At 44.1% G+C, this 21,567-nt stretch overlaps 2 protein-coding genes across 5 annotated transcripts in view; one reads left to right on the forward strand and one right to left on the reverse strand.

The window, feature by feature from the left end:
- The window catches only part of IL17D (interleukin 17D), a 29,623-nt gene extending 16,973 nt beyond the window's left edge, over nucleotides 1–12,650 (forward strand). For all 3 annotated transcript variants that reach the window (XM_049867647.1, XM_049867646.1, XM_049867645.1), the window contains one exon: nucleotides 8,593–12,650. In XM_049867647.1, coding sequence (XP_049723604.1) covers nucleotides 8,593–8,923 — 331 coding nt within the window. In that variant the 3' untranslated portion in view covers nucleotides 8,924–12,650. The remainder of the gene's footprint in view (nucleotides 1–8,592) is intronic.
- Nucleotides 12,651–15,966: 3,316 nt separating this feature from the next.
- The window catches only part of EEF1AKMT1 (EEF1A lysine methyltransferase 1), a 49,407-nt gene continuing 43,806 nt past the window's right edge, over nucleotides 15,967–21,567 (reverse strand). Inside the window, exons 4-5 of one of the 2 annotated variants that reach the window (XM_049867648.1) lie at nucleotides 18,068–18,348; nucleotides 15,967–16,132 (exon numbers count right to left, since the gene is read on the reverse strand). In XM_049867648.1, coding sequence (XP_049723605.1) covers nucleotides 15,996–16,132; nucleotides 18,068–18,348 — 418 coding nt within the window. In that variant the 3' untranslated portion in view covers nucleotides 15,967–15,995. Of the gene's footprint in view, nucleotides 16,220–18,067; nucleotides 18,349–21,567 lie in introns of both variants that reach the window. The other variant, XM_049867649.1, reaches the window with a different exon arrangement.

Genomic DNA, 21,567 nt, shown 5'->3' on the forward strand with positions numbered 1-21,567 from the left:
TCTTTTTTAACTCTTCATTTTGAAATAATTCTGGACTAAGAAAAAAAGTTGCAAAATTAGGAATTCCCATATACCCAGATTTCCCCAGTGTCAACATCATAACTCAGCAAAATTAGGTATTTTGCTTTTATCTAATCTGTAGACCTTATTCAAAGGAGCCCTGGCGGTACAGCAGTTAAGCGCTTGGCTTCTAACAGAAATATTGGTGGTCTGAACCCACCCAGTGGCTCTGTGGGAAAAAGACCGGGTGATCTGCTACTGTAAAGATTACAGCCTATGAGGCAGAGCCAACGTGGTGCTATAGACAGAAGCACCATGCCTTCTTCAGCAAAGACTTGAAAAACTAAGTAAAACAGATACAAATGTCAGTCCTGGAACCGTAAGCACCAAATGAAGGAATAAAGAACTCGATCAAACACTGAATGGAATACGAACTGACAGAGAACAGAGAACGAGGAGAGCTAGAGTGGAGGTCCCCTACCAGCTAATGCAGATGGATTTGCCATCTTGGACTACAGCCACCAAGGAACGCATATAGGGAGTACAGGAAGGCTACTTCACAGAGCTCCCAACAGGAGACAGAGCACCTGGTAGCCTGGGATACACTTTCCCACTTCACACCCTTCTTCCCTGTACGAGGCCTCCACTGATTTCCAGTGGACCATGGTCACTCAGCCAAAGAGACACCAGCTCACTGCTACCTGGATTCGCCATCTTGGACTTCAGCCATAAAGACCTTGGACAGGGAGTATGGGAGGGCAACTTCGTGGAGCTCCCAGCAGGAGACAGAACACCTGGTAACCAGGGATACATGCTCCCCCCCACCCCATCCTTCTTCCTTCTGTGGGGCTCCACAGTTGCTCTGCTGGAGAGATACTAGCTCACTCATGCCAGGGTTTACCCTGGCCCCACTGGCCTCTTCATTGCTATTTTTGTTTGTTTATATATATATATATATATTATATATTTTTTTTTGGCTGTTTTTGTTTGCTTCTCTCTCTCCCTTCCTTTCCTTTCTCCAGCTCAGCTGGCCTCGTGTGCCATCTCCTCCCCTTCTTGACTGGCTGTGATTTTTTGGTTTGTTTCCCTTCTTTTTTTTTTTTTTTTTCTGTTTCTTCTCTCTCCCTCCTTTCCTTCCTTTCTTTTCTTCCACCTACCCAGCCCTGTGCACCACCCCACCCCTTCTCAAAGAGCCATGCCGCACCGCTCAGCTGGAGAGTCACTACACATGGCCTTCCCAGGTCTGTGTGGCTGTCACCAGCCAACTTGCTCAGTGCCATTTTATTTGTTTTCTTTTTGTTGTTGTTTCTTCTGTCTCTCTCCCTTCCTTCCTTTCCTTTCTCCCACCCACCTAGCCCTGTACATGGCCCCCCCTTCTTGGTGGGCTGTGCTGTACTGCTCAGCTGGAGAGCCCCTGAAACATAGCCTTCCTGGGTCTGTACCGCCCCCACAGGCCAGCTCCCTCAGTGCCATATTTATTATTTTTGTCTTTCCCCTTCTCCATTTTCCTCCTCCCTCCCACTTAGGCCCGTGCTGACCCCGCCTCTTCCTGAAGGGCTGTGCCATGCCACCTGGCAAGAGAGACATCAGCTCACTGCTACCCCAATTCCACCCCACCCCCAACAGCTGGCTTCCCCCCTATTTTTTTTGTTATTATTTTTTGTTTGTTTTTGATTTCTTCTCTCTCTCTCCCCTCTTTCCTTTCTCCTGCCCACCTAGCCCCATGCATCGCCCATGCCGCTTCTCAACAGGGAGAGCCGTACCACTTGGCTGAAGACCCACTGGCATATGGCTTAGCTAGGTCTGCCCCAACCCCACCTGCTGAATCCTACCACACTGCCATTGTATTTACTTTTTTTGTTTCTTTTTGTTTCTCTGGAAACCCTGGTGGCATAGTGGTTAAGAGCTATGGCTGCTAACCAAAAAGTCGGCAGTTCGAATCCACCGGGTGCTCCTTGGAAACTCTATGCGACAGTTCTACTCTGTCCTGTAGGGTCGCTACGAATTCACCCGATGGCAATGTGTTTGGCTTTTTTTGGTTTTTGTTTCTTCTTTCACCCACCCACTTAGTTTCACACATCAAAGAAGCAATCTTTGATGGTTATGGGGGGGGCTGGGGGGGAAGGAAAAACACTAACAGGACAATAGATAAGTGGCAGCTTTGGTAAAGGGCAAGACAGTACACAATATTGGGGAAGCCAGCACAACTTGACCAAGACAAGGGTCATGGAAGCTTCACAGACACATCCAAACTCCCTGAGAGATGGAATTATTGGGCCGAGGGCTGGGAACCATGGTCTTGAGGGACATCTAGCTCAATTGACATAACATAGTTTATAAAGAAAATGTTCTGCGTTCTATTTTGGTGAGTAGCGTCTGGAGTCTTAAAAGCTTGTGAGCAGCCATCCAAGATACTCTGCTGGTCCCACCCCAACTAGAGCAAGGGAGAATGAAGAAAACCAAAGACACAAGGGAAAGATTAGTCCAAAGGACTAATGGACCGCAAGTACCACAGTTTCCACCAGACCGAGTCCAGCACAACTAGAAAGTGCCTGGCTACCACCACTGACTGCTCTGACAGGGAGCACAATAGAGGATCCTGGACAGAGCTGGAGAAAAATGTAGAACAAAATTCTAACTCACAGAAAAAGACCAGACTTACTGGTCTGACAGAGACTGGAGAAACCCTGAGAGTATGGCCCCCAGAGACCATTTTAACTCAGTACTGAAATCACTCTTGAGGTTCACCCTTCAGCCAAAGATTAGATAGGCCCATAAAACAAATCAAGACTAAATAGACATATCAGCTCAAGGGCAAGGACAAGAAGGGAGGAGGGGACGGGAAAGCTGGTAAGTGGGGAACCCAAGGTCGAGTAGGGGAGAGTGTTCACATGTTGTGGGATTGGCAGCCAGTGTCACAAAACTATGTGTATTAATTGTTTAATGAGAAACTAATTTTATCTGTAAACCTTCATCTAAAGAACAATTAAAAAAAAAAAAAAAAGATTGCCCTGAAAACAAAAAAGAACTTACAGCCTAAGAAAACCCTCTGGGGCAGTTCTACTCCGCCACATGGAATCACTATAAGTTGGAATTGACTGGATGGCACCCAAAAACAACAAAGAAAGCTCTTATTCGAATTGTCCCACTAAAGCCCTTTTTCTGGTCCAGGGTCCTGTCTGTGTCACACATCGCCTCTAGTTGTTGTATCTCTTTCATTTCCTTTAGTCCGGGACATTTCGGTGAGCTGTTTTGTCCTTCAGTTTGGGTTTTCTATGTCTTTTAAGTGACTGTATAACTTATCTGCACTGAGACACTTAAGAGTAAAGGGGGCACAACAGGTGTAACCCAGTCAGTAATGCCACTGGAACTTCTGTCCCTGCTCAAGGCTCTTCTAATATGCAGGTTTCCCCTTCGAGTTTTCTAGATTCTGCTGATCATGTCCTCAGGGTGCCATTTAACGTGTCCCTCCAGCCTTCTCTTTCCAGTGCACTGTCCTGATCAGATTCAGTGTGTTTCTGCCCAGCCCTTCTCACACCTTTGGCCTTGTTGGCTTGGGGGATGCTGCCCCCGCTCTGGCCATCTCCACGTGAGCCTTCTCCCCTATAGGTTGGTTTTTCCCCTGGTGTTTGCTGCGTTTGTTCTCTCCACACGCTTCCCTGAGTTACTTACCTGGCTCCCACTCTATATGCTGGCAATTCAGAAATGTCTACCTTCAGCCAATATCTCTCTTGAGCTGCAGACCATCCCCTGCACTGTAGTTTGAGGAATCTTTCTAAAATCCATCTGTTGGTGTCACTTCCTCTTTACCACCTTTCATTGGCTTCCATTGCCTTCGGGGGTAAATCCGAGTTCCTCTACCAATTGCTCCAGCTGTATTGCTCATTATACCCCAGTGTACTGGTCACCTCTATTTGCAGTTCCTAATTGTGATGTAATGTTCACTCAACACCATGCTTTTACTCCGCCCAAAATTCCCTTTCTCCCTTCTTCAGCTGGACGAATCAACCCAGGGCCACTTTTCCCAGAAGCTGCTCCCAGCTTCTGGGTTGGGTCAACCCTGTGCGGCAGGCGCTCTTCATGCTCATCTCCCACCAGTCATGAGTCCTTGGACAGTAGTGGGCTTCTTCCATATCCACGTGGCCCAGAATATCACTAGCACTCAGATGTGTGTTCAGTAAGTGTTGAAAGTGATTGGAAATATTATAAATCCTAAATAATTAGGATATCCTTTTCCTTCATATTTTGAATTAAGGTCTTACATTAAGGTATGAAGGGCAGGAAGCTGCCTTGGCCCAGACCAACCATCGCTGGGTAGGTGGATCCTGTCCACCACTGACTGAGCGCTTGCTCTGTGGCAGGCATGTTGGAGTACATTGGTGAAGAAAACCACAGGGAAGACATAAATAATGTGCAGTTTTGCCTCAGAGGTACAGGTGTTATGAGAATATGGGGAAAAAAGAGGCTAAATTTAACTAAGGGAATTTGAACACTGTTATTATTATTTTTTTTAATAATTTTTATAGTGCTTTAAGTGAAAGTTTACAAATCAAGTCAGTCTCTCACATCAAAACTTATACACACCTTGCTACATACTCCCAATTACTCTCCCCCCAATGAGACAGCTAATCCCTCCTTCCACCCTCTCTTTTTGTGTCCATTTTGCCAGCTTCTAAGCCCCTCTACCCTCCCATCACCCCTCCAGACAGGAGGTGCCAACATAGTCTCAAGTGTCCACCTGATCCAAGTAGCTCACTCCTCACCAGCATCCCTCTACTACCCATTGTCCAGTCCAATCCATGTCCGACAAGCTGGCTTCTGGAATGGTTCCTGTCCCGGGCCAACAGAAGGTTGGGGGGCTATGACCACCAGGGTCCTTCTAGTCTCAGTCAGACCATTAAGTCTGGTCTTTTTATGAGAATTTGGGGTCTGCATCCCACTGTTCCCCTGCTCCCTCAGGGGTCCTCCACTATATTCTCTGTCAGGGCAGTCATCGGTTGTGGTTGGGCACCATCTAGATCTTCTGGTCTCAGGATAATGTAGTCTCTGGTTCATGGAGCCCTTTCTGTCTCTTGGGCTCTTTATTACCTTGTGTCCTTGGTGTTCTTCATTCTCCTTTGATCCAGGTGGGTTGAGACTCATTGATGCATCTTAGATGGCCACTTGCTAGCATTTAAGACTCCAGATGCCATTCTTCAAAGTGGGATGCAGAATGTTTTCTTAGTAGATTTTATTATGCCAGTTGACTTAGGTGTCCCCTGAAACCACGGTCTCCAAACCCCCACCCTTGCTACGCTGGCCTTCGAAGCATTCAGTTTATTCAGGAAACTTCTTTGCTTTTGGTTTAGTCCGGTTGTGCTGACCTCCCCTGTATTAAGTGCTGTCCTTCCCTTCACCTAAAGTAGTTCTTATCTACTATCTAATTAGTAAATATCCTTCTTCTACCTTCCCTCCCTCCCCCTTCTCGTAACCACAAAAGAATGCCTTCTTCTCAGTTTAAACTATTTCTCAAGATCTTATAATAGTGGTCTTATACAATATTTGTCCTTTTGCAACTAATTTCACTCAGCATAATGCCCAGATTGAACACTCTGAAAGGAGATAAAGGAGACCCTGGGTAGTGCAAACAGTTCATACACTCAGCTGCTTACTGAAAGGTTGCAGGTTCGAGTCCTACCCAGAGGTGCCTCAGAAGAAAGGCCTGGCAATCTACTTCCAAAAATCAGCCATCGAAAACCCTACAGAGTTCAGTTCTACTCTGACTCATGTGGGGTTGCCGTGAGTCAGAATCAACTCAGTGGCAATTTTTTGTTTTAAAGAAAATGACTTAAATTGGACCGTAAAATAAGGCAAGACTTCATTGAGTTGTAGGGGGATCTTGGCAAAAGCTTGGATGTGGCGCACGCAGGGAATATCCCAGTGCCAGCCGTTTAGGATGACTGGAGTGTGAGCTATACGAAGGAGAAGGCAGTGGAGGCAAACAGGTGAGGGCCAAACTGGGGAGCCTTTGAGGGCTAAGCCAGGAGTTGTTTTCTCCTGACATGCACCCCAGCTAGCGGAGGCAGCACGGGACAGTGGAAGGAGCTGGAGACGTGAGGGTGTGCGGCTCTTCCAGGCCAGCAAGGACAACCTCAGCATGCTACCCAAGCTTCTGATGGCGGCAGCTGCAGTTCCAGAACTGAGGACAAAGTAGTAGTAAGAAGCGTAAGACACACTAACTATTCGTGCATAAGTGGGAGGGAAGCATGAGTAAAATCCATGTAAATATAAGTGCCTTTGCTCTGGAGACAACTTTTGCATTTTGCATACAGTCACCTTTATGCCTGCAGATCAGAGATTTACCACCTTGGCCCTTGGGTCTGATATCTCTTCTGTGTGGTGCTGCAGGGAGACGGAGGTTGAAGGGTTGTGCTGAGCGCTCAGCAACAGCAGGGTCAGGGTGCCTGAGGCTTCACACCTCCCTCGGTGTTGTCCCCATGCTTCTGGTCACCAGACTAGAGGCCTGGGAATCATCTCTTGACGTTTCCTTTGACCTCATCCCAAGATTCAAACATTCAAAAGTGGCAACTACTTTGCAATGCCCCTCAGGTTTAGAATGCTCAGTCTTCACCTGTCCTCTCTCTACAGCCCCCCACAGCCGCCACCTCTCAGCTCTCCCGTGGCCCCGCCTTCCCACTGAGCACGTGACATGCTGTTGGGGCTGAATGGATTTGCTGTGGAATGGAGATAAGCATGCCACAATCTGTTGTCTAAAGATACTGGGCCCAAACTGAAGAAAAGTGTATGCCTTCCTTACGCTTCCAAAGCCATACACCCTTATCAAACTATTAATATTTAGCTCAACTCATTGAAATAATTAGCATCATTGTTTATCATGCCACTCCCATGCTAGAAATTCCTTCAGGCTCCTGCTGTCCTGCCCTTGTGCATCCAGAACTGGCTCTAGTCAGCATCTCTGCCTTCCAGCTCACACTCAAGCCCGTCTCCCTCTGTCCCCCTGCCTCAGCCCTCTCCCAGGCCAGTCCTTTCTCTCCGATACCTCCTGCCTATTTTCTGTCTGCTCTCCAACTTGGTGGTCTTGGCATTATCTCTGAACTGAACATCTTTTAGCTTTGTGAGTCATTAACAGTACCTATGAGAGAATGAATCTGTAGAAGTTTCCTTCAGAGGGATGTAAAACTTCTGCGCAAGGGCCAATGCCCTTTCCTGTGCAGCCCTCCTGGGCTGCACCCCCCCTGCTGCCTGGCGCCTCTGCAGCGTGGACCCTGGTGATGGAGTGTGTGTCCCTCCAGTTGTTTGTTTCCACTCAGAGCATGGGCTCCTGGTGGGCCCACAGTGGGTGGAGGCTTTTTCAGGGTCCTTCCTAGGCACCTTGTGGGTCTACAGATGCGTGCCTGCTGATCAAGAGGCTGGATGGGAAGAGTCACGCCTACAACTCCAAGAGTTTGGTATCCTAGGACTCAGCTCCAGAATAAAGGGAAGCAGGTTCGTAACAGGGTTGTACAGTTGACTAGAAATGGGAACTTGGGATCATGGCAATCCCAGGAGAAATGGGAAGATTCCTCACTCTGCAAGGGGCTCTCAGGGCATCTCCTTCACCCACCACCCTGGGTTCCCATGATGGCAAGAGTAGGCAGCCTCCTGACCTTGTGTGTGGGGTGGGTGGTGGGCGGAGTCAGAGAGCAGAGTCCAGCCTGATATGGCTCTGGCTCCCTGTCAGGGAACTGTCTGTCCCAGCCCAACTCCAGACTGCTGGGTCCTGGCCTGGCAGCTGTTTTGTAGGTGCTGACACTTGGATTTTGGACTCTAACCAGAAGAGGGAGACTTGGAGGATGGTAAAAATGCACAACGTTTAAGCCATGTTTACTTCTGAAACATACCGGGCTGGCGAGCCCTGCAGCCCCCAGTGCAACTGCAGCAAAGAAGGCCTGACCTTGATAGAGTGTGGCTTTGGGACAGGTGCCATGCAGCTGCCATTTCTCGTGGGTGTGACACTGCTTGTGGCTCTGTGTCAGCCGGCCAGGTGGCCAGTGTCCACTGCCCCCCCAGGGCATAGCACAGGGCAGCACGAACCGCGATCTGGCTGGCAGCTGCCAGGCCGGACGCAGCTCCTGTTGGGGGTGCCTGGCCAGCTCTTCCTGTGTCTGCGGAAGGAGGGAGGGGGTGAGGGGTGGCGGCTTCGGGGTGGGGCTGGGGGCCCTGGGTCACTGCCCCTGGGCACAGGCGGGCAGTCGCGTCATATGCCGTCATGTGTGAAGGGTCACATGTTAGTGCACATGTGGGCTGTGTAAAAATTATTTTTATAGTTGTGGACGATGGAAAGTAGTTTTATGGAAGGATGGCTCAAGGAAGTGATAGCTATGGCTACTGCCTCGATCATGTAAAATACAGTGAAGTTACGGATGTGTCTGCTTAGAGTGTGGTGAAGCGTCAGACCGGCCCCCTCCCTGCGCGGATCCCTGTGACCTCAGCACGCGTTCGCTCTGTGTGTTCTAGGTTCCAGAAGGAAAAGTCCAGATGCTGTTTCAGCTCAGCGTGTGATGTGCCCAGCTTCCCACGGCACGCACTAAATTCTGTTCTCTCCCTGTGCAGAATCTCCTACGACCCCACCAGGTACCCCAAGTACCTGCCCGAGGCGTACTGCCTGTGCCGGGGCTGCCTGACGGGGCCCTTCGGCGAGGAGGACCTGCGCTTCCGCAGCGTCCCAGTGCTCATGCCCACCGTGGTCCTGCGCCGCACTGCGGCCTGCGCTGGCGGCCGCTACCTATACGCGGAGGACTACGTCGCGGTGGCAGTGGGCTGCACCTGCGTCCCCGAGCAGGAGAAGGAGCAGGAGAAGGACGCCGAGGGCATCAACTCCAGCATGGACAAGCAAGCAGCAAAGCTGTTGCTAGGTGCCAACGACCAGCCCGCCGCCCCCTGAGGCCTCTGGGCCCGGGCTCTGCGCAAAGCGCTTCTACAGGAGGCCGAAAGGAGTAGGGAACCACCCAGGACAGTACACGAACAACACAGCTGCAGAGGCCTTGCCATCTAGAATAGTTTGCTCGCCAATTTGACACTGGCACTGCCAGTTTTTTCAGCAAAAGTTAATTCAGAGTTGTTGAAAACCGATTTGAATTTAACCTGGTCCACGTGTAGCTCACTTGAGGCCCAAGGCAAACGCCACAGTGAGGAGCACCTGGATTTGGAAAAGGTGATTAATGCTCTTCAAGGCTGCAGGCCGCCATTCCGGCTCTACTGCAGGGGGGCCCACTGCTAGGGTACTCAGAAGGGTCCTGCTGCAGAAGGCTCTGTGTCCTTACCAGGAAGTGACATGGTGGCTTTTCTCACCGTGGTAGCAGAGAGATTTATGCTTAAAACACCAAAAAAAAAAAAAAATATATATATATATATATATACACACACATATATTCTTTTTAAGCCTAAAAGAGTAGATAAATAGATAGCTACTTTTTCTATTCAGTTGTTTTAAATAGGGGGTGGAAACTATTTTTATATTAGCAATTAAGAGCAACTATATTTAAAATGTTTTACTTGACGTGAACGTTTTATAAACATTCAGTTTTCCCTTCCTCTGATAGTAGGATTTTTTTTTGGTTGTTTGAAAGCATAATTAGAATCTTCAGATAAACTCTTCTTTAGGTGGATCTGTGGCCTCAGCCTTTACAATTCAATCTGTAGCAGGTTGCCGGCAATAACAAAATGGACACATTTGATTTTGACCTAATCTACCTTTCAGTGAAGATCTTCCCACTGTTAAATGAACAAAAGGCTTGTATGACACAGATAGACTAAGAATTCTAGAAATCTCAAACGTGGGTTTTTCATGAGTATATAAATAGATTTAACAATTAAAAAATTTTTTATTTCCACTTTTGAAAGTTGGGGGGGTGGTTTATAAATTTGGCTTTAGATTTAAAATGCCTCATGAGCCTAGCATCTGAATAAAAATAAGCAGTGGACTGTGCTCATTTCCCCATTCTCAGGAAGACTCTCATATTGGCTTGATGTTAAGGGCTTCAGGACACATATGAGGAGAAAATGGGCCAAATTAGAATTTCCAGAGATGAATACTGGAGGTCTCTTTTTCTAAGTATTGCAATATAAGCTAATTCCTTTTTTTTTTTTTGGTTGAAAGTGTGTCCATGAACACAACTATTTGTAAAAATGAGGACTTTTTAAAATCACTGAAACCATTCAGGTGATGGGCATGCTGGCTGTGTGCATTTCTCTGTGGAGTCTGCCTTAATTGGCTCACTAAGCTTTTGAGGAAATAATATGTTAATTAAAATTTTCACTTTATCTTAATTTTATGGTTGATGTTTAAATGAACCAAATTTGATTTGGTTTTAGAAAGATGAGCTAGTCATGTAAAGTCAGTATCTGCACAGATTTGAACTTCTGTGACACGCCAGACCAAGACTGGGAAGTGTCCTTTCCTTACCTGCACTTCATCCCAGCATCACCTGTCCTATTAACGGTCACGGAGAGGTAGCTTCTCTGTGTCACCCACCTTCAGCCTTAGTTCTCTCTGCATAGAAGGCTCACGGAGAGTGCTTCTAACTCATACTACGTGCTGGCAGAATATGTGCATGAAAAACACATCACTGGACAAAATCCAGATTTTCTAAATAAAAAATCCAAACTGGAAATGACAGCTGTGGATAGTTCTGTACAGTTTGGGAAATTTTACTTCCCCAGTTCAGCCCCCCCAAGGGGGCACAGATCCCTTGAATCTAGAATAAATTATTGTCCACAAAACAAATGGTTCAAGCAACCTATTGTTGCCAGTTCAGAACAGCAACAACAAAAATCCATAAATGTAAAAGAAAAATTGCCTCTTAGACCAGCGATTTGCGCAGTTGTTTTGATCGTGTTATCATTGTGTAGCCTATTGTGTAACATCTTCCAGCCACTCATAAATAGTGCAGACATCAAAGCAGAGTAAACAAGGGAGAGTAGACAACTTCTACGGGGGACATATCACTATTTTATTAATTGTGTTAACTATTAGTTTAACTAAATCAGCTTGTTAAAATGCAGTACATTCCCAGTGGAAGAAGTTAACCTTCTAAGATCTACAAAGGCAACCTTAGTATTTTTCTCTGAATGAAATATTCAGGACTCACGAGGGTCCTGAAGACTCTGTGTCCTTACCAGGAAGTGACATGGTGGCTTTTCTCACCGTGGTAGCAGAGAGAGATTTATGCTTAAAACACCAAAAAAAAAATTTTTTTGTAAAACATAAAAGAGTAGAAAGAACAGATACCTGCTTTTTCTATTCAGTTGTTTTAAATAGGGGGTGGAAACTATTTTTATATTAGCAATTAAGAGCAACTATATTTAAAATGTTTTACTTAATAAATGCTTATTGCACCCCTGCTCTGTTCCAGTCACTGAGCTCTTGGGAGACAGCTGTGAACAAGATACAGCCTCTGTCCTCAACTAAAATGAATGACATGCATTAGCTGTAAAGCAGAATTACGTTTGAATGTGCCACCTCCACACACAAGAGGTGTCCCCTCATGGATCTGAATTATTGTGTCTCACTGAGCTCAATTTTACGTACCTATTTATAAATATCATTTCTGAAACACTTAGCACAGTGTCTAGCACACAGTTGGTGTTAAAGTACTGGCCCCAGTGATTAATAAGCTAAATTATCAGACCATTCTGTCTTCACGCTGTGTTTACTGCTTTAGTGGATATAAAACCAAAAACATCAAACCCATTGCTGTGGAGTTGATTTTTCTGTAAAAGATAAGACTAAATGAAATCTATAGAACTTTCATTAGGCAGCAGCAATTAGATAGAAGATGGAATTAGAGGGTAGTGATTGTCTTAGTCACCTAGTGCTGCTATAACAGAAATACCACAAGTGGATGTCTTTAACAGAGAAGTGTATTCTCTCACAGTCCAAATTCAGGGTGCTCCAGAGAAAGGCTTTTTCTCTCTGTTGGCTCTGGAGGAAGGTCCTTGTCATCAGTCCTTCCTTGGTCTGGGAGCATCTCAGTGCAGGAACCTTAGGTCCAAAGGATGCCCTCTGCTCCCGGTGCTGCTTTCTTGGTGTTATGAGGTCCCGATGTCTCTCTGCTCACTTCTCTCTTTTATATCGCAAAAGAGATTGCCTTAAGACACTATCTAATCTCGTAGACTTGATTAGTGTAACTGCCACTAATCCATTTTATTACATCATGGTGATAGGATTTAAAACATTGCCTTAAGACACTATCTAATCTCGTAGACTTGATTAGTGTAACTGCCACTAATCCATCTTATTACATCATAGTGATAGGATTTACAACACATAGGGAAATCACATCAGAAGATAAAAAGGTAGACAATCGTACAAGGGAATCATGACCTAGCCAAGTTGACAGATATTTTGGGGGGACACAATTAAATCCATGACAGTGATTAAGTGTGGGGAGATCCTGTTTCAGTGGGTAATAGAATTTTGTTTTCTCATTAAAACTAAAGTTTTTTTTTTTTTTTTATGAGGGGGAGGAATTTGGTGGTGTGTTTTATCAAATAAATATGGACATTTACTGGCTAGATAAATTATTGCTAATCACAGCTCAATAACACATTTTTAAAAATTGCTGCTCTCAATAGCACTTTGCGAATTATTCTACCCAGTTCACATAGCTTCATCTCATTTATATTAGCACTATAAATTAGGATTTGGGGAAGAGCAACACTTTATTACTGTAAGTTTCTCAGCTGCTTCTCCTCCCAAAAAGTGCCACAGCACATAAGTTTCCTTCAAGTAAAGTCTATCTTGAGGATTTTGTGGCAACCCTTGGAACAGAGACACCTTGCTGGTTATTGAAGATGTTTTCCAACCAACAGCATTTCTATTTCCTGTGTGTTTTATAGAAACAATCCTTTGGGAACAGCACTCAGAAAGCATTCTGCAAATGCCCATAGCTCCATATTCAGAGGCTAATTACTCAAACTCCTCGTTTTACTGCATCTCTTTTAGCAGGGCAGAGGAAAAACAATGGCCATTTGTAGCAGGGTTTCTACCTGGTTCGATATGGTTCAAACCCCTGCTGAGAATGTGCAGTTCTAACAAGTTCCCAAGTGATGCTAATCTTGTTGTTTAGGGAATAATTCTGAGAACCACTAGTACAGCAGTGATTCTCAGAATCACTGGGGGTCTTGTTAAAATGTAGATTCTGATTCAGTATATCTGGGGTGGAAATGCAAATTCTCAGCAGAGGTTTAAACCAAACGAACTGGTTGGAAGCCCTGATTTTTAGAAATTGGCTCCAGCTCTGATTTTAAGGAATAGGAGGGGAAGCACATGAACTTCCTGTCTACAATGGGGTCCTTAAGCTACCCCTGCTATCATTTGTTCTTGCTGCTCAAGCACCTTGTTACCCTCAAATACACAGCAGAGTAAGTGACATGGAAATTTTTGAAATTTGTTAGCAAAGCTGACAACTCATATGGCTATTTTGTCTCTCAGTGCAAATCTTTGAATCAGGAAGGACTTCTAAAGGTGCCTATTAAATATTCTTTTTAGTTTTTTAAGTTCTTTGGTGAGGTTTAAGAGATGATAGGGTGCCTCCTCAAAGTTCACACCCATTGTCCTTGCAGACACAGCACTTCCTGGGCAGCATCGTACCCAGCCTCCCGCATCCCTCGTCTTGGCGCTCACTTTGTGTTCAGCATCATTCCTAAAAAACCAAACTTCTTGTCATTGAATCGATTCCGACTCATAGCAACCCTACTGGACAGAGTAGAACTGCCCCCATAGGGTTTCCAAGGAGTGCCTGGTGGATTAGAACTGCCAACCTTTTGCTTAGGAGCCAAGTTCTTAACTACTGTGCCACCAGGGCTCCTCAACATCATTAAAGCCTCAATTAAATGAAGGCAACAAGGAACGCACCAGAGGCAGTGATTTTTTTTAAAGGTCCCAGGGGTGGAGCCACAGACATTTTATGAAATCCAGAAGTGGATCATATATGAACAGATTTGCTAAAATTGAAGTCACATAAGGGATCCAAGGCAATAAAACATGTTGGCTGCTTACTAAACAAATCTGTAATTACCTCCTTTTGTAAGGCTCATAACTTAAGACGTGTATATTTTTAATATGAGTCAAGCCTCACCCCTTTGTCTCCTCATCCTCTGTCTCCCGTGATGGAAAATAAGGTTTCTTTTCTTCATCTAAATGTTAGATTTATAGGACAGCTAAAATTCTGTTCTTTCTAGACTGTTGCTCTCAGAATTCCTAAATTAAACAGTGTACGTCTATACGTAATTTGTCACTAAAATATGGTAATACTGCCCTAGGTAATTTTTAGCAAACCAGTTCATAAGGAAATAATAAAGTGGGGTCTTTTTTTAAAAAACAAAAATTTATTGAATACGTAACGTGCCAGGTGCTGGTATGCTGCTATTGCTGCTAGATACACTGATAAAAATATCAGTGCCTCAGAAAAATACAAAGTGATTTTGAGAGTAAATTACCTAAAAATTATCCATGACACCTGAGGTCTGAGGAACAATGGTAACAAACCAGAGGATAAAGCTGGGCATCTTGAACCAGTGTTCACAAGTGGCACTTGGTCTGATGTATCTTCCTCCCTCTCTGTATCCCTCAGTACCGATCCCCCAGTCTCTCCCTCTCCGTATCCCTCAGTATATCAATCCCAGTTTCCCTCAGTATTGATCCCAGTCTGACTTTGAACCACAAGTGTTTCTTTCCCACTCTGTCTGCACCTCCACTGCAGGCTGGATGTGGCTCTGCCCCACTCTAGGACCTGGACAGCCAGGGCAGCCTGTCTGGAGGTGTGCCGCTTATTGTGCCAGAGGGAAAATATAGTTCAGGTTGAAGCGATACATGCCACGTCCTTTCACACTTTGCCAAAGCAAGTCGCAGAGGTAGGGAATTATAATCCTTTCCCAGAGAGAGGGGGTGATTTTTTATTTTGAAACAGTTATAGATCCACAGGAAATTGCAAAAGTACTACAGAGAGGTCTTGTGTACCCTTTATCGAGTCCTCCCAGTGGTAACGTTACATAACCGTAGTGCAGTGTCACAACCAGGAATGTGACATTGGCACAACCCACAGAGCTTACTCAGATTTTACCAGTTTTACTTATTTGTGTGTATGTGTGTGGTTCTATGCAATTTTATCACCACAATCAAGACCTAGAACTGTTCCATCACCACAAAGAATTCCCTTTTATGGTCACACCTCCCTTCCCAGCCCCCATCCATCTGTAGCTTCTGCCAGCTACTAATCTGTTCAACGTTTCTGTAATCTTGTCATTTTGAGAATGTTACATAAATGGAATCATGCAGTATGTGACTTTTTGAGATTGGCTTTTTCAACCCAACATAATGCCCTAAGACCCGTCTAAGTTGTTGCGTGTAGTCATGGTCTGCTTGTGTCGACAGCTAAGCAGGACACCATGGTGTGGATGTATGATGACTATCATACTCCCCGACCCCTTGTGTAATGGAGTTGGTCACAGAGGGTGCTTTCATGTGGCAGCTCAGAGCATCTCATATGGCTGGAGTTGGAGATGCTGAGGCTGAGCCACAACAGAGGGCACTGGGGCTCTGTCCCTATCATCACTCCTGACACTGGTTCCCGGGATTATTTCATGGTGGTAGCAAGCCATGTCTCCTTGGGGAAAGCACCAGCTGCTCCCAGGTGGTCAGAATGAGCACATTTAAGGGACTGTGCTGCTGACACAGAGGCCAGGGTCCAGTCTAATTCAAGAAGTCTTTACCAAGTCCCTGTTTGTGTTTCATTTTTTATATACATGAAGTAAGGAGACAGGATTAAACGAGCTCTAAGATTCTGCCACTATAATTCCATGGATTCAGGCTGGCAAATGAACCCTGAGCTCTACAGGAACCCTCAATAAAGAAACAATGAGATGTTGTTTTCTTTATTTTGAAAATTAGGCCAGGGATAGCCCCAGTTTGGCGGGGTGGGTTATAACTTTTCAATCTACTGAGGAGAAAGTAGCTAGATTTCACAGTCAAGCCCAGAATTGTAATTCACGTAACAGCGAAACTCATTTGCCAGATTTCGGGTATGTTTTGGAATGAACTTGCACATCTTCACTCCAAGAAATTTTGCTGCTGCTGCTTCCATAATGGCGCCTGAAGAGAAGAAGCCAAATGAATCCAAAGGTGTCAAATGCCGTGGTGCAGAGGGCTCTCTACACTAAAACAGTTGAGTCGACAACACTAGCCAACAGATAAGGGTTAGTCATTTTTTATATTCCTTTTGCCTTCTCATATGTTTTTGCAAATTACCTAGTTCTATCTTTTTCCATTTCATAATGTGAAATTTAATAATTTTTCTACCTCTGCAAAGCTGAAACATTTAGAAATAGATAACATTCCACAAAGTAACCTAAAGAACTTAAAGCAAAAACAATTACAAACAACTATTGTTTCCCAATTTTGAGTCAAGGAAGCTTTTTTCAGTAATATATTATCTTGCAAACTCTATAAAGACATTAATACAAATTTCTATCTCCAGCCCAGTCTTCTCCCCCCACTGCCTATGGGACATGGCCACTGAGAAGCCAAAACTCCCGAAGCTTTACTTGTCCCAAAGCAGAGCTCCTGATTCCCACCCCACCCCAATCCCACTCCTCCCTCAGCCCCTCTTCTATGGCCCCCTCCTCCTCAGCCTTGCTGTGGCACAGGCCAGGCACCTGGAGTCATCCTCGATTCCTCCCCTTTCTCCATTCTCAACTTTCAAACTACAGCAAGTTCTTTCAGTTTTGGCTCCAAAACATATCCTAACTCCTTTCCCTCCCCTCCTTATCCATGGCTGCAAGCTCAGTCCTGTCCAGGTCAGCTGACTGTGAGGGCCTCATGATGGGCCTTCCATGCTTGCCCTGTAAATCCATATTTAGTACAAAGTAAAAGTGATTTTCTTAAGACAAACTGGGTTGTGGTACTTTGAGCTAAAGCTTTAAAAGAAAATCCAAACTCCCTACTGTTACCTTCAAACCCCCCCTCCCGCCCCCAGCCACTGCCGCTCACTCTGCCCACTGCCAGGCTCTAGCCGAACCTATCTTCTTCTCCTATCTCAAGGCGGTGTGCGTGCCCTTCAGGTGGGTGGTCCATGCCTCATCCTGAGGTCTCCGATGAACGCACCTCCTCAAACACATCCCCTCCACAACCTAGCTGCCATACACCCCTCACTACTCTATGTACCAGGCCCCTGCCTTTTTGGATTCTTTCGTTACACTTATCACAAGTAGTAATTCCTTTCTTTGGTCTGCTTTTTTATATTTTTAATCTATCCCCTAAAACTAAAATGTAAACTCCATGAGGTCAGAGCAGTGTAGGTTAGCTGGCACAAACAATGTGTAAAAAGTTGTGGAATTAGTAAGTGCTAAATTCTGTTTATATGATGCCGAGTGGCGTTTTGACTACACAAGGAATCCCACATTGCCAAAGGAGAGCAGAGGCCTGCACTCTGGGTCACGGAAGCTCACCTCCTGTTCCCAACCTGTGGGTGGACTTTCCCAGGAAGGAAGCAGGACTTTCAGAGACTGGGGACTTAGGAACTGGGGAATATCACAGATACTGTGGGATGCATGGAAGTAAAACAACTGATGGGTGCTTTGTTGTTAATATTTTAGTATACCCATCTTAGTAAAATGTATCAATTTTATAAGAAAACTCTTCTAATTTAAGAAGTTTAATTCTAGCCATATAACCATAGGCAATTCACTTTAACTCTCTAGATTCCAAATTTGTTTTATCAAGTGCACAGACTGGATCAAATAATACTATTAAATAAATAGCCATGGCTAACACTCAGTGAGCACTCACACTGTGCCAGCCCAACAGACCCTCTGTCAATTCCCAACAACCCTGCCAGGCAGGTAGTAGTATTAATCCTTGCTTACAGATAAGGAAACTAGGGTACACAGAGGCTAAATAACTTGTTTCAGGTCACACAGTAAGTGGTGGATTCAGGATTGGAGTTCTAAGATCTCTTCCAACTCCTGAAATCTAGGACTGGAAAATCCACTGTCACCCATTTTGTGAGAAGTGAAATCTGGCACCCACCTGTGCACAGCAGAATCTTTCCCTGAGTCAGATACTTGATGGTTTCTGAAGTTTTTCTGAGACACTCCTCAGAAAGATAAGGAGGATCCGCAATTACAACATCAAAACTATGTGCAGCAATTTTCTCGGGTAAATCCAATGGATTATTGTAATCGTAGAAGATAAACTCCTCTCCATATATAGCAAATCTTTTGTCGTATTCAAAGATGCATACAGAAAAGTCTTCTCTATGTAGCTCTCTCAGTTTCTGGTAAACACTGGGGGTACTCACACAAGCTATTCTAAAAGACAAACAAATTCATGAAAGGGCTTTAATAGGTAGTTTATGATGTTAAGTAACAATTACTTCACTAAAAATAAGTCCTTGTGTTTAGACTTATGCTTTTATTTTCTTAAAAATAGTGGGAACTAATAGCAGTAAATTAAAAAAAAATTTTTTTTATTGTGCTTTAAGTGAAAGTTTACAAGTCAGTCTCTCATACAAAAATTTATATATACATTGCTATATACTTCTAGTTGCTCTCCGCTTGATGAGACAGCACAGTCCTTTCCACTCTCTATTTTTGTGTCCATTCAGCCAACTTCTGACCCCCTCTGCCCTCTCATCTCCCCTCCAGACAGAAGCTGCCCACATAGTCTCATGTGTCTACTTGATCCAAGACGCTCACTCCTCACCAGTATCATTTATTATCCCATAGTCCAGTCCAATCCCTGTCTGAAGAGTTGGCTTTTGGAATAGTTCCTGTCTTGGGCTAACAGAAGGTCTGGGGCCATGACCTCTGGGGTCCTTCTAGTCTCAGTCAGACCATTAAGTCTGGTCTTTTTACGAGAATTTGAGGTCTGCATCCCACTGCTCTCCTGTTCCGTGAGGGGTTCTCTGTTGTGTTCTCTGTCAGGGCAGTCATCGGTTGCAGCCGGGCACCATCTAGTTCTTCTGGTCTCAAGCTGATGTAGTCTCTGGTTTATGTGGCCCTTTCTGTCTCTTGGGCTCATAATTACCTTGTGTCTTTGGTGTTCTTCACTCTCCTTTGCTCCAGGTGGGTTGAGGCCAATTGATGCATTTTAGATGGCCGCTTGCTAGCATTTAAGACCCCAGACGCCACTCTCCAAAGTGGGATGCAGAATGTGTTCTTAACAGATTTTATTATGCCAATTGACATAGATGTCCCCTGAAACCATGGTTCCCAAACCCCCGTCCCTGCTATGCTGGCCTTGGCAAAGCATTCAGTTTATTAAGGAAACTTCTTTGCTTTTCGTTTAGTCCAGTTGTACTGACCTCTCCTGTATTGTGTGTTGCCCTCCCCTTCACCTAAAATAGTTCTTGTCTACTATCTAATTAGTGAATACCTCTCTCCTTCCCTCCTACCCCACTCTTGTAACCATCAAAGAATATTCTCTGTTTAAACTATTTCTCGAGTTCTTATAATAGTGGTTTCATATAATATTTGTTCTTTTGCAGCTGACTAATTTCACTGAACATAATGCCTTCCAGATTCCTCCATGTTAGGAAATATTTCACGGAGTCATCATTGTTCTTTATTGATGCATAGTATTCCACTGTGTGAATATACCATAATTTATTTATCCATTGATCCGTTGATGGCACCTTGGTTGCTTCCATGTTTTTGCTATTGTAAACAGTGGTGCGGTGAACATGGGTGTGCATATATCTGTTTGGGTGAAGGCTCTTATTTCTCTAGGATATATTTCAAGGAGTGGGATTGCTGGATCGTAGGATAATTCTATTTCTAGCTATTTAAGGAAGTGCCTAATCAATTTCCAAAGTGGTTGTACCATTTTACATTCCCTCCAGCAGTGTATAAGTGTTCCAGTCTCTCCACAGCCTCTCCAACATTTATTGTTTTTGGATTAACGCCAGCCTTGTTGGAGATGGAATCTCATCGTAGTTTTGATTTGCATTTCTCTAATGGCAAATAATTGTATTTCTTCATGTATCTGTTAGCTACCTGAATGTCTTCTTTAGTGAAGTGCCTGTTCATACCCTTTGCCCATTTTTTAATTGGGTTGTTTGTCTTTTCATCGTTGAGTTTTTGCAGTATCATGTAGGTTTTAGAGATCAGACGCTGATCAGAAATGTCATAGCTAAAAACTTTTTCCCATTCTGTAGGTCATCTTTTTACTATTTTGGTGAAGTCTTTGGATGAGCATAGGTGTTTGATTTTCAGGAGCTCCCAGTTATCTACTTTCTCTTCTGGTGTTCGTGCATTGTTAGTAATGTTTTGGATACTGTTTATGCCATGTATTAGGGCTCCTAGCATTGTCCCTATTTTTGCTTCCATGATCTTTATCATTTTAGACTTTATATTTAGGTCTTTGATCTACTTTGAGTTAATTTTTGTGCATGGAGTGAGATATGGGTCTTGTTTCATTTTTTTACAGATGGATATCCAGTTATGCCAGCACCATTTGTTAAAAAGACTGTCTTTCCCCCATTTAACTGACTTTGGGCCTTTGTCAAATATCAGCTGCTCGTATGTGGATGGATTTATGTCTGGATTCTCATTTCTGTTCCATTGTCCTATGTATCTGTTTTTGTACTAGTACCGAGCTGTTTTGACTACTGTGGTGGTATAACAGTTTTTAAAATTAGGTAGTGTGAGGCCTCCTACTTTTGCTCTTCTTTTTCAGTAATGCTTTAATTATCTGGGGCCTCTTTCCCTTCCATATGAAGTTGGTGATTTGTTTCTCCAGCTCATTAAAAAATGTCATTGGAATTTGGATCGGAATTGCATTGTATCTATAGATGGCTTTTGGTAGAATAGACATTTTTACAATGTTAAGTCTTCCTATCCATGAGCAAGGTATGTTTTTCCACTTACGTAGTTCTCTTTTGGTTTCTTGCAGTAGTGTCTTGTAGCTTTCTCTGTATAGGTCTTTTACGTCTCTGGTAAGATTTATTCCTAAGTATTTTATCTTCTTGGGGGCTACTTTAAATGGTATTGATCTGGTGATTTCCTCTTTGATGTTCTTTTTGTTGGTGTAAAGGAATCCAACTGATTTTTGTATGTTTAACTTGTATCCTGATACTCAATAGCAGTAAATTTTGAGAAAAACTTTGTGCTGCCTCACTTTAAGGAATTTGGTCTTTAAAAACCTGCAACTCATAACTTTGAAGTATGAAAGTATAAATGTGCTTTTTGTAGTAAATAAAGTAAAACATCAGGAACATATTATGACAAAATACATAGATGTAGACAGCCCAAAGCCTAAATTTACCTATAATTTTCATGTTGGTCCTTTAGTATTTATTTCAAATACTTTTTTAGTCCCAAACTAAATATTCTGAAGTCATTTTGTAATATTCACAGTCTTGAAAGAAAAACCCCAGGTTTCCAAAAAAGATACATTGAGTCTCATTGTGTTTACTGTGCTTCACTGCAGACGAGCCACTTTGAATTTCTGTCGCTTTTTTGTATAAGGAGATTAAAAACCTATTTCATTACAGGCAGAGCCCAGTTTATGAATGGGTAGTATTCTAA

This window comes from Elephas maximus, chromosome 23, assembly GCF_024166365.1.
Source record: "Elephas maximus indicus isolate mEleMax1 chromosome 23, mEleMax1 primary haplotype, whole genome shotgun sequence".
In the NCBI taxonomy this organism is placed as follows: domain Eukaryota; kingdom Metazoa; phylum Chordata; class Mammalia; order Proboscidea; family Elephantidae; genus Elephas; species Elephas maximus.